A 12,366-nucleotide genomic window follows, 5' to 3' on the forward strand; every position below is an offset into this window, starting at 1 on the left:
CCAGGTGCTCCTTGGAGACTCTATGGGGCAGTTCTACTCTGCCCTATGGGGTCGCTATGAGTCAGAATCAACTTGACAGCAGGTTTTTTTTTTTTTTTTGGTTTAGTGACCCTGAGGAATTTTCAGGAGAAAAGCTAGTAGGTAATAACTAGCTGTGTGGCAATGGCTGGAGAAAATATAGGAATCAGACGTTTCGGTACCTGGAAATTGGGGCAGATGATGACACTGTAATAGATATGTTGAAGGACTTGATGGGGGTACGAACAGGAAAGCTTCGTTTCTCTCCAAAAACTGCTTATATCCATGCTATGCTGGATCTTCCTTCCCTTTCCCTGGATGGCATCTCGAGAAAACCTCCTAATTTTCAGGTCATTTGGAATGGTTAAAAGTCCAGTCTAGCCCAAATCAAAACTTCAATTTCCTATCTAACTCAAAGTGTCTCCCCTCTAACTTTTAGGCAGTTGAACACTTATGTTTAGTCTGCACTTTTACTCTTTTCTTTCTCCTTTCTCTCTATTGCTTTTGGGTTTCCTTCAGGGCAGGGGTTGTGGGAGAAGGCAGAAAAGTAGGAGAAATTATAAGAAAAGAGGTCTCTTACATGACTGATTCTGTCAGAGGCAAGAACCCAAATAAATGTTGGTTCTCTCTTGTTGGGAGCATTTATGAGTTCTTTGGAGGTTCCATCTGTGGAAACTTTCAGTGACTGTCTCCTGAAGTCCACCCCTCTAGTCATTATTACTGGGATCTTCTCATATTGGCGGGTGGCCCTGTTGAGTAGGGGTCCATCAAGACAGCCTTGGCTAATCTGCCTTTGCAGCATCCACTTGGCCCACAAGAATCTTGCTATGACAAACACAGGGAGTGGAGGCTGTCCCAGTGCTGCTTTTTCTCCTTGTCCTGCTATTGTGGTATTGTGGGGGTGGGTCATCCATCTTCCCTCATTCAAATTATGCAGGCCAGAAGTAGATACCCATGTCCATGTGCATAAATGTCCTCAGGTTCCTGGAGACCCATGTCTGGTTCACCTTTAAAACTCTCACCATATTCTCCCTGGTGGTTGCATAGAAATGGGCTTACGGGTTTCTGCAGTCAGGAAGTCTCAGCTTGGGTGAAAGATCTGGCAGGCACCCCCAGTCTTTTGTAGTACCTCCTTTTTGTGCTGAAGTTAGAACTCTAACCTCTCTACTAATGAATTCTCCTAATGAATTCCTTTTCAATTTTTTTATGTCTTCCTGATGGAGGCTGGAACCGAATGATGGTTACAGGACTGGTCTAGCCAATTTTTAGCAACCTTTTTTGGAGGGATGTAACTGGTGGTTCTCCTTTAGAAGGTGGAGGTATTTATGGCCTGTTGTTCTCAGCTTTATTTTTTTGTTCTCAGCTTTAGGGTCTTATAGCTCATTAACATTCTGGTACAGTATCATTAATTGCACACCAAACTGAAAAGGGAGGACTTTTTTTTTGTTTGTTTTTTAGCAAAGCTATTTTCAGTTTTAAACAGACTCATGAAACCTCAAAGTTGGGAGAGATTTTGGAGCCATTTAATCCAATCCCCCACTGATGTCGTGAATTCTGTTAACTTGATGAGAGGTTACCCAGTTTCCATTTGAACACGCCCAGGAACTAGGAATACATTCTCCTCTTCAGATCTCAGCTCTGTCAATTACTGTATGTTGTTGTCATTAGGTGCCATCGAGTCAGTTCCGACTCATAACAACCCTTTGTACAACAGAACAAAACACTGCCCAGTCCTACTGTATGAGTTTCAGCAAATCGCTTAAACGTGCCTCCCTTTCCTCACCTAAAACCCAAAAAACAAAACCCACTGCATCAAGTCGATTCTGATTCATAGCTACCCTGTAGGACAGAGTAGAACTGCCCCATAGAGTTTCCAAGGAGAGCCTGCCGGATTCAAACTGCTGACCTCTTGGTTAGCAGCTGTAGCACTTAACCACTACACCACGGGGGTTTCCCCTCACCTAAAAGGGGGGTAAATAATATCTTCATTACTGAACATTGTTAGGAGGATAAAAGGAGAAAGATATATAAGTTGCCTAACCTAGTCACAAAACCCAAATGCAAACCCCAAGCCCACTGCCGTGTAGTCATTTCCAATTCAAAGCCACCCTATATGTGACAGAGTATAACTGCCCCGAAGGGTTTCCAAAGCTGTAAATCTTCATGGAAGCAGACTGCCACACCATTCTACCGCGAAACCACTCACAGAGGGGTGCAATGTGAGGCTCCCTTTACAGTTCTTTTACGGGACAGCATATTCCATTTTTGGACTGTTGTCACCGCTGAAGGGTCTTCCTCACATGGTACTGCCTCTGTATATTTTTTTATTACCTCCCTTAGTTCTCAACCCTCATTGGTCACATAGAATGTCTTTTCTTCTTCCACTTGACAACCATTCAGCTATCTGATTTTTGCTGAAGGAACTGGAAATATTGGGAAGAAAAATCTGTTCTTCTTTGGGTTGGGGAGCTGGAGTATTTGTTAGACTTCCGGGCGACCCTCAAGAGGTATTTACCGAATGAATGGGTGAAAGATGATATCTCATTTTCTAACATCCAGTGCTGTTTCAAGATTGAATGGGCTGCTTGGGAAAGAGAGCTTTCTCTGACACTAGTGGGTTTAAATCACAGGCTGGCTAGGATTCTGTAGGGTTCAAACTTGGAAAAAGGATGTGTGTGTTAACAAACGTTGTTAGACACCTGAATGCCTTTGAATGGTGTTATTTGCCACATAACGACCACTTTATAAACTCGTTTATTGCACCGAATGAGTGGTTAAACGTGGAAGCTAAAATAAAGCTTTCACTGAATACCTAAACAAGTGCTCAAAAACTCCTTTCAAGGGCAAGTGAGGGGAGTTTGGAGTAAGCGGAGACTAGCACTGGGCTTTGGACTTCTTTAGGCACCGCTTCTTTTCCGCGCGTGCCGGCCGCTAGGCGGTGCTGGGGAGCTTACTACCCACCAGCGAGGCACCCCCCAGCTCTCACCCTCACCCCTCAATTCTCCTCCTCTGGCGGAGAGACTACAACTCCCGTGGTGCTCTGGGAAAGGAGGAGGGGGAGCGTTACGGGGGAGGGACACGGAGGCGGGCTTTCCGGGTGTGTGTTTCCGGCGTCGGTGGCCGCGGCCGGGGACGGTGTGAGAGCGGTAAGATGGCGGCGGCGGCGGTGGTGGAGTTCCAGAGAGCCCAGTCTCTACTCAACACCGACCGGGAGGCCTCCATCGACATCCTCCACTCCATCGGTAAAGGCCACCGCGCCCCCTCCCCGGCCCAGCTGGCTCAGCTCGGCCTGTGTTGGTCGGCAGCGGCGGAGCGGGGCCGTGCTAACCGGCTCTGGTGCTGCTGACTCACTGTGTGTGTGAGGGGGGCCGGGCCGGGGGCACAGGCCGCTCGGGGCTCCCTGGAGTCCCCTGGGTCCCAGTCCGGTAAGAAGCCCTGAGGCTACCCCCGCGTGCCCTCATCGGCTGCTGACTCACGGTGGGCTCAGCGTGGGGTGGGAGAGTGGGCCGAGCCGGGGCCCCCACCACCCCGGCGTTGTCCCCGCTGTAGCCCACACGGCTGGCCCGGGACCGCGAGCAGTTCCGACCGGCGGGCTTGTTGCGAACTGTTCTGAGAGACCGGAGTTGAAGGGCCTTGTCGAAACCCGCTTAGGACAGGCATTTCCCGCCGTTGCTATCAGCGCTGTCTGCCCGGGGTGGGAGCGCGAGCGCTCGCTTTCTCTTGGAGTTTCCTTTCTACGGGACGCTGGGAGCTGCTACTTCTCCCCAGCCCCACGACGGAAGGCTCCAGCAAAGGGGAGCCCCTTTCTGAACGTGGGAAGTACCGAGGGGACATGTGCCTGGAATCGGCATTTGGTTTGAGGAGGTGGCCGAGACATTCTTCTTTCCCTGTGTAGGGTGTGAGAGCGAGGTGCTTGGGGTGGGACCGCCCGGCTGGAGGAGGTGACTAATCGTCCCGGTCTCCACTGTAGAGGTTGGAAGTGAGTTCAGAGAGTTAGTTGTCAGCCGCGGAGTTCAGGGAACTCTTTGGAACTGGCCGGCTGCTCACTGCCGGAGAAAATTACATTTTTCTTAACACGGTAGTGTGATTGTCTTGCACCTGTACACAGTAGGAAAACTGAAGTGGGAACCCCAGCTAGTCGTTTCTGACAGCTTTCTACTAGGATGCAGATGTGAACAAAAGTAAAGTTTGATGACAGAGAAGGCTTTTAATGGCCAATCGTAGAGTTTAGTTAGGGCATGGGCTAGCTCTTCACTGCACGTGTAGTAATGTGATCTTTTTAATAATGTAGTTTGAGAAGATTGGAATTGGATCAACAAGTAGTATGAGAATGTATGTGTATGTAGGGCTGCCAGGATGTTGGCATTTATGTTGACTTTTATTTGTCTGTGGGATCTTGGTACTCCTGACTTGGCACAGCAATCAGTGACAAGATCTTGATGTCTTTATCTTTGGAAGTACTGGAGAAGGACAGGAGGTGGGGGGTCAAGATGCATCTGCGAATGGATGATATTGGTAAAGAGTGTTTTGTTTTGAAGTTCTTATCTTGATTTCCATTACAGTTACAGAACCAGAATCATCTCACTCACGTGGTTTTGTTCTGGGAGTACACACTGAAATTTGGAACTAATGTGGGAAGCATGACTTTTAACTTCCTTGTGCCTCAATGCCTAATATTTTGTCTTTTATAACATAGGAACTGTGGTAAACATTATAATTAGAGTATTTTTTGTTTGCCACTATACTAGGAGAGTTCCCTGAAAGCTTACTTGTTACAGCCAACTTGAGTCATGATGGTTGACAGCCTTACTTTTTCCGGACTCCATCATGGAATATTAAAATCTCAGTTTTTGTCAAGTCATGATGCTTTCTAAGAGAAGTGATAACTAGTAAAAACTAGTAGTGGTGATAATTACAATTATCACTACAAACTTGGAAAGGCCATTTGATGTTGGAGTGGTAGAATAGTTATTAACAGTTGGAAGTGGGATAGATATCACAAAGTTATTTTAAGAGGATCCGAATCCGTTATAAAGCAGTGGTTCCTCCTAACTATAACTGTTCAGGATCACACTGGAGCTTTAATGGGATTGTTTTTCCTGAATGGCCTTGAAGAACTGCTTATCCCTAACACCCATCAGCTGAGACTTTCCGCAGACCTAAAGTTTACTTAAAGGCTTTTAACTTTGCAGTTATCAGTAACTTGGTCATTTGAGTTTAGTTTGTGCAGGTAAATGTACAGGCGTGCTTAGTATTGTCACAGAACATGGTGCCTGGCATGGGGCTCAGAGCTGTAAGTGTGAAAGACTTGCTTTAATTTTGCTTTAACCAAGTGACTGTATGAGGCATTTCAGTGTTTATGGGTGAGGGAATCCTAACTGGTAAAATGAAAAGGCATCAGTGAATCAGAGGAGGAATCTGTTTTAATGATGTACATGGGACATGCCCTACCTATACATGATCATTTTATGCTTTCTCATTTAAAGGTTGTTTTTTCTAAGCACTCTGGAATTTGTCTGTTGGTGACTATATTTGAGCTTGTAATGGATCTTGTGAGGGTGAAATTTTCCTCAGTCTTCATTTTTTGTCAGAATTTTAAGAGGGTTTGCATTTTCCCCTCCCAGTGAAACGTGACATTCAGGAGAACGATGAGGAGGCAGTGCAGGTCAAAGAACAGAGCATCCTGGAACTGGGGTCTCTCCTGGCGAAGACTGGGCAAGCTGCAGGTAAGTGCCACGAAAGGATTGCTTTCTCTTTTACCTGAAACGCTGGGTGAAGTTTCAGTTTTTCACTGGAGTGAAGGAACGTGGGGATTTATCTGCACACTTAGTTCATTGGTGATAAATTCACCAGTTATTTTCTTGGCAACTTGTTGAACTTAAGTCTCTTAGCAGGCAGTTAAGTGGCCTTTAGTCTCAGTTCTTTCATCAAAGTGTTTTGTTCTGCAGGTGAGGGAACATCCTTTTTCTGTCGGGATATAGTGGTTTGTGCTTTGTTTCTGGTTTTCATCTTTTTGAAATCACATTGTTTTCCCTAATATACAGGCAGCAGTGTCCAGTGATTTCACTGAGAAGCTCTGATGCATGTAAGGTAGATAGTGACTTTAGGCCCCTGACGTGAAAATGACTAGGGATTTAGCATCTGTGCAAAGGACGGTGTGACTCATTGTCTTTTTTTTCCTAGTGCAGAATGTCTAAGGCATTAAATGGACAGAGCCTTCCCAAGACTTCACTGGTAACTAGGACTCTGCATATCATTGCCCACACATTCTAGTTGTACTTGAACCATTGATTGGCCAGGTTTGAGATGACAGTTCTGATGATGGGTACATCCTTGGAATAAAGAGAGGGTCTTGTTGACCAGGAAGACCTTTGGCCAGTAAAGTGGTAATAGTTTTTGAGAGAAGTCAGCTTAAACTTAAAACAGGTGATTGTTTCAACTTTAAAGAGAATTTAGAGTTTATCAGATTAGAATGGATTAAGCTTTGGTGAATGACCTCATGAGTGACCTTCCACAAAATTATGTTGTTATCCAAGAGAACGATGGATGTAAGTTAGCAAAATTTTCTTGAACTTGAGAACTAAGAGCTTTCCCAAATAAGCATAACTAAATAGTTTTTAGGCTCACTCAATAGAATGTTGGGTAAAGATGTATGAAATCAGGAAGATGTTTTTGCATGGATCTTGTATCTTATTTAAAATACATGTATCATTTAAAAATATCTATAGTAAGAAAAATCATACCTAATGTTTTTTGCATATTTACGATGAACCAGTAACTGTTTTGAGCATAAACGTGTTTTAGCTTATGGAATTCTCAAAATAAGTTGATGAGGTATAGATATTATTACGCATTTTACACATGGGGAAACCAAGCACAGAAAAGTTAAATAGCTTGTCCAAGGTCACACTCAGCCTGTTATATGGTAGACTCAGGATTTGAACCCATGTAGTTCTACTTCAGAGCATATGGCCTCATGTGATAATGGTTATTGCTTTCGAATGGTGACCCACTTACAGATTATCAGTGGTGGTTTTTTTTTTTCATCTAGTCTGACTGACTCCCTATTTAACATGCTTATGGATTCCTTTTGCCTGGTAGTTAGTATGAGCTTGAGGCGTTGCAAAACAGTTTTGATAATTAGTTCATACAAAATATGATCAATAAGTTAAATTTTCTGAAAGAATTATAAAACCAGGTGAGGTGATTTAAAAATTTTCTGTTGTTGAACTATCCAGATCTGTGGTTTCTTTCAGTGGCATGGAGAACTGAAAGCAGTATGTAGTATGGTCAGTGCTTGAGAAATTTTCATCCAAAAATGTTACTGTTTTGCTTGAAATTCCTATTTCATGCATATTCTCTCCTTAGTCCTTGCCACCCCCTTGTGACCCAGTACTTGAGAAGTTTAGAAGTGTACAGCTAAACCTATTAGAATTGGGAAGGGTGAGGTGAATTATAAGGATTTAAAAAAAATCCTTTCCAGGTTACGTGTCATTGTTTTCTAAGAATGAGTTTGATGAATATAGATGTATACAGTAGAAGCCTTGTGGAAGTCTTGGGGCTTTATGTTCATTTACCTGTCTTTCTATTAATAATGGATAGGTTTGTGTTGATTTTGAGCTACCTGAGAATAGAAATATGTTAGTTTCATTATTCTTCAGCTTTGTTTTATTATGCATCTAACATATGCTTGTTGTGTGCTGTTGAGTTCATTCTGACTCATAACACCCTATAGGACAGAGTAGAACTGCTCCATAGGTTTCCAAGGCTGTTATCTATGGAAGCGGACTGCCACATCTTTCTCCCGTGGAGTAGCTGGTCGGTTTTAAACCGAGTAGCTGGTCGGTTTTAAACCGCCTGACCTTTTGGTTAGCAGCCAAGTGTTTAACTACTCTGCTACCACTGTGCTAAGTAGTCTGCTCAAAAAGTTTTGAGATAAGGTCCCTGACTGACAAGTCACTCATGAATTAGTGAATAAGACAATGTTTGATGTGTTACAGGGACTGAAAGTAGTGCTGAGCATCTTCAGACATGATGTGTAGGCTCAGGGTCTGCAGACCTCATAGCTGAGACTCTTAAAAGGAATATGTTGGGTTCTGTAAGGCTTGTAAAAGGAAATTCTGGTCATGTAATTGCAAATAATCACAGAACAGGTGGAAGAAGTCAATATGATTTTAAGGGAATGAAAAAATCAACTCAGTATGTATGAAAATGGAAAGAAACAGAGAATATAACCAGGAATAAATATAAAACAGTAGTAAACTAAAATGGGAAATCAAATGAGTTTTCTGAAAAACGGCAACTAAAATGTTGAGCTAAGAAGAATAAGACTCAGTGCTTGGAGAAAATATTGCAATGCTAGTAAGTGCTAGAGAGAAAGGCAGAACTGCTTAGCTCATGTTTCGCTTCTGCCTTTTCCAGGAAGGAAAATGATTTTCAAACTGAAAAAGATAGAAATAACATCAGAAAGAATTAAAGCCAAGGTAGGTGAGAGAAGAGAGAACAGATAGTCTCTTTAAGTTCAAGTCATTAGGCTCTGACAACTTCAGTCTTGTAATATGAATAGGATAGTTCTAGCAGATGCAATTATAGAGCCACTATTATTATTCTGAGAAAAATCATGGTGATTCAGAGGTATGGGGAAACTGAGGATGGACAGACATCCTACTTTTCAAAAAGGTCCGGAAAAAGCAGATTCTAGACACTACAAACTGGTAAATCTACAGTAAAATTCTGGAACAGATTACTTGAAAAGGAGATTTTAGTCACTTAAAGCAGTGGGTTTATTAAGAACAAATTATTCCAAACTCATTTTAGTTCTCTCTTTTTGGTTAGCCATATCAGACCAGTAGATTTGTAGGGGTCAGCAGACTATGGCCTGCCAACTGTTTTTGTAAATAAGGTTTTATTGGAACACAGTAATATTGTAGAACATATTATTGTGTTCATTTACATATTGTCTGTGCCTGCTTTTACACTACAATGGCTGAGCTGAATAGTTGCAGCAGAGACTGTAGATGCAAAGCCAAAAGTATTTACTATCTGGTCCTTCATGGAAAAAGTTTGCCAACCCCTGGAAAGGAGAAATGATATAGACTACGTATCTGATATAAGCAGATTATTTGAACATTTGTCATAATGTTAATATGACAGATACAGCTTATGGATTTACAGTGGTCTCACTCTCCAAACTGTGTTAATAAGTAGGTCATGTGTCAACCTGTAGGGATGTCTTTAGCATCATGTCTTAAGGATCTGTCCTTGTTCTTCTGGTTAGCATTTTAATTGGCATCATGGCTAAAGCCATTTCAGAAGACATGCATATTTTTGTGGATGACTCAGTGTGGGAGAGGACAGAATTAAGATTCAGAGTTATTGCCAAAGCCAGCAAGATTAAATTCAGTTGTGTTAAGTATAAAGTCATATACTTAAACTGTTTATCAAAACAGAGGAAGGGGAAAGTACCTGTCTTGACAGTAGTCTATGCAAGAAAAGACTTTAACGGACTCACTAAAGAGTGCTATTAGAAAAAGCTAAACATGCTGTCTTGTGTTATATGTAGCCTCATACTCTACTGGTCAGACCCTACCTGAGCATAGTTTTCATTTCTGAGTACCACATTTAAGATGTAGTTTTGCAAACTGTAATTTGTTTAGAGGAGGGCAACTCAGGTGACAAGGAATCTAGAAGCCGGGACACTGGAGGATCAGTTGAATTGGAAATATTGTTTAGCTTGGAGGAGGGGAAAGTTAGGGAGATGTAAATGATAGTTATCTTTAAATATTTGAAACTGTTTGAAAAGAGGACATGGACTCATGTTTCAAAAAAGAACAATTTGGTTTGGCCAACAGTGGAATAGGCTGTTTCTGAACATTTCCCTCACTAGACATTGTTCAAGTATCGTAGGAAGTGTGGGAGAAGGAACATTGCCTTAGACTACCTTTAAAAAGCTTTGATTATATAATAGAATTGAAATTTGCATAAATTCAGAAGGAATTTGAGGGGGAGAAATCACTGTAGACTGGAGTTAGCATGGAAAAGATTAAATAGGACTTTAGCTGGACCTAAAGTGATACCTAGTGTCTTAGTTATCCAGTGTTGCTATAACAGAAATACCACAAGTAGGTGGCTTTAACAAAGAGAAGTTTATTTTCTCACAGTTCAGGAGACTAAAAGTCCAGATTCAGGGTGTCAGCTCTAGGGGAAGGCTTTCTTTCTCTGTCAGCTCTGGAGAAAGGTCCTGGTCCCTTCTGAGCTTCTGTTTCTGGGCCATCTTCATGTAGCCTGGCATGTATCTTCCCCCACCTCTGCTTGCTAACTTGCTTTTAATTTCTTTTTATATCTCAAGAGATTGACTTAAGATGCACTCTACACTAACCTGTCTCATTAACATAACAAAGACAACGAAAACCAGGTCCACTGCCTTCTAGTGGATTCTGACTCATAGTGACCCTATAAGATAGAGTAGAACTGCCCCATAGGGTTTCCAAGGCTATAAGTGTTTACAGAAGCAAACTGCCACATCTTTCTCCTGTGCGGCGACGGTAGGTTCAAAACACCCACCTTTTGGTTAGTAATTGAGCACTTTAACTCTGTGCCACAAGGGCTCCTTTAACAAAGACAACCCATTCCCAAATGGGATGATAACCACAGGCAAAGAGGTTAGAATTTATGACACATATTTTTAGGGGACACAATTCAGTCCCTAAGACCTAGGATTTTAGTAGGCTGAGAAGATAGCATTGTAGCTTGAGTGAGGCCTGCCTGTGTGAGTGTGTGTCTGTGCAGGGGTGGATGGGGTGGCAGGTGGGAAAAAGTCTTAGACAGTGGGAATCAAAGGTTTGTACTGGAAAAGGCTTCCTTGTACAGGAAAAGATGAATGTTTTCCTCTAAGATTTTTAGTACCTGACACAGTCCCATGCATCTTCTGACTATTCAGGCAGGTGAGGATTTTAGGACCTTGAATTAGTGTTCTCAGGAGGGTGAGGTTTGCTTGCCCTGAATTAGAGTTCTCAGGAGGATAGAGAATATTAAAGAGGCAATGGCACAGAGGTAATTTTAACCTACATTCCAAAGATACTTCCTTAGTTGTTTGGTTCAGACATTCTCTAATTTTCACTCTTTGATAAACACCTCTCTGGTTTAACTTTGTTTCTGAAGATGCTCTCCTAGAGTTCCTGTACCACGAGCTTTTCTTATTCAGGGAAGAAGAAAAGGCTTGTTATTATGGACGTCTTGTTTTGGTCACAGTTACAGACTTAGATTTTGTAAATCAATGAGGGATTTTAAAAGAGAATACAACTTCGGGGCACAACACCATAACTTTGTGAAAAGTTTATTCAGAAAAGTGATGTTGCTAAAATGCTAAACTGGGGAATACTGCAGGAAGGGAGGAAAAAGGAATTTGGAATTGATTACCTCTCTCTGTTTAAGGGCAACTGCTAAGGAAGACTTGGAAATTAAAAAAAAAAAAAAAAAAATTGTACATAGCCTGATCATACTTGTTGGTTGTGGGGAAGTGATTTTGTCCAAGGTGGGCAGGGACACAACATATTTTATGGTCTAGAAAACTGTTCTCTGAGAGTGTGAGTACTTTGCTATTAATCTTTCATTAAGATGGTTAAATGAGTCAGGATCATGAACTTTTCCCAGGGCCCCCTTATCACAATCCAGTGGCTGAGTGGGCAATAGAATACAGATTTAGTACATGATGTTAACTTACTTTTGCTGTTCTGTTACCTGTTGGGAATGCTTTAAACTCGTCTAGTGAGTTGCACTCAGACTGACATAAGTATTAATTCTATCATCCTGGGTTTTTTTTTTTTAGTGTGTATTTTGTCCCTAATATTGACGTATACTTTTTCCTTCTGAATTCCCGTCCACACAGAGCTTGGAGGACTCCTGAAGTATGTGCGACCCTTCTTGAATTCCATCAGCAAGGCTAAAGCGGCTCGTCTGGTCCGATCTCTTCTTGATCTGTTTCTTGATATGGAAGCAGCTACAGGGCAGGAGGTGAGCTACCTTAATGGCAAATGGTAGACAATATGGAAAAAAGTCTGTTTCAGTGAAAGAAATGCCTACCTGCGCTGTGGTACTAATGCGGAAGGGACAGCTGGGAGGACAGCTCAGGACTTATCATGTCAGTTTCTCTTTGTTACAGGACATTTGATACTTTGGGTCTGTTCCATGCTTTGCTTTGTAAGTGGAGCTTGTCAGTGGTCCCTGGAATCCTCATTACATCAGGGTCACAAACTGATTCTTGTCTTTGAGGTATTGTATTGCCATACCTTTGTAATGTTTTCTGTGTCTGTGTTACCTTTCATCCTGTGTCACAAAGCTCCTTATGAG

At 42.3% G+C, this 12,366-nt stretch overlaps 1 protein-coding gene across 1 annotated transcript in view; it reads left to right on the forward strand.

Moving 5' to 3' along the window:
- The first annotated feature begins 3,110 nt into the window (after nucleotides 1–3,110).
- Nucleotides 3,111–12,366, forward strand: part of PSMD11 (proteasome 26S subunit, non-ATPase 11) — a 32,935-nt gene continuing 23,679 nt past the window's right edge. Inside the window, exons 1-3 of the mRNA XM_049859947.1 lie at nucleotides 3,111–3,260; nucleotides 5,643–5,744; nucleotides 11,906–12,030. Of these exons, the coding sequence (XP_049715904.1) occupies nucleotides 3,170–3,260; nucleotides 5,643–5,744; nucleotides 11,906–12,030 (318 nt within the window). The 5' untranslated portion in view covers nucleotides 3,111–3,169. The remainder of the gene's footprint in view (nucleotides 3,261–5,642; nucleotides 5,745–11,905; nucleotides 12,031–12,366) is intronic.

This window comes from Elephas maximus, chromosome 19 (genome assembly GCF_024166365.1).
Source record: "Elephas maximus indicus isolate mEleMax1 chromosome 19, mEleMax1 primary haplotype, whole genome shotgun sequence".
Classification (NCBI taxonomy): domain Eukaryota; kingdom Metazoa; phylum Chordata; class Mammalia; order Proboscidea; family Elephantidae; genus Elephas; species Elephas maximus.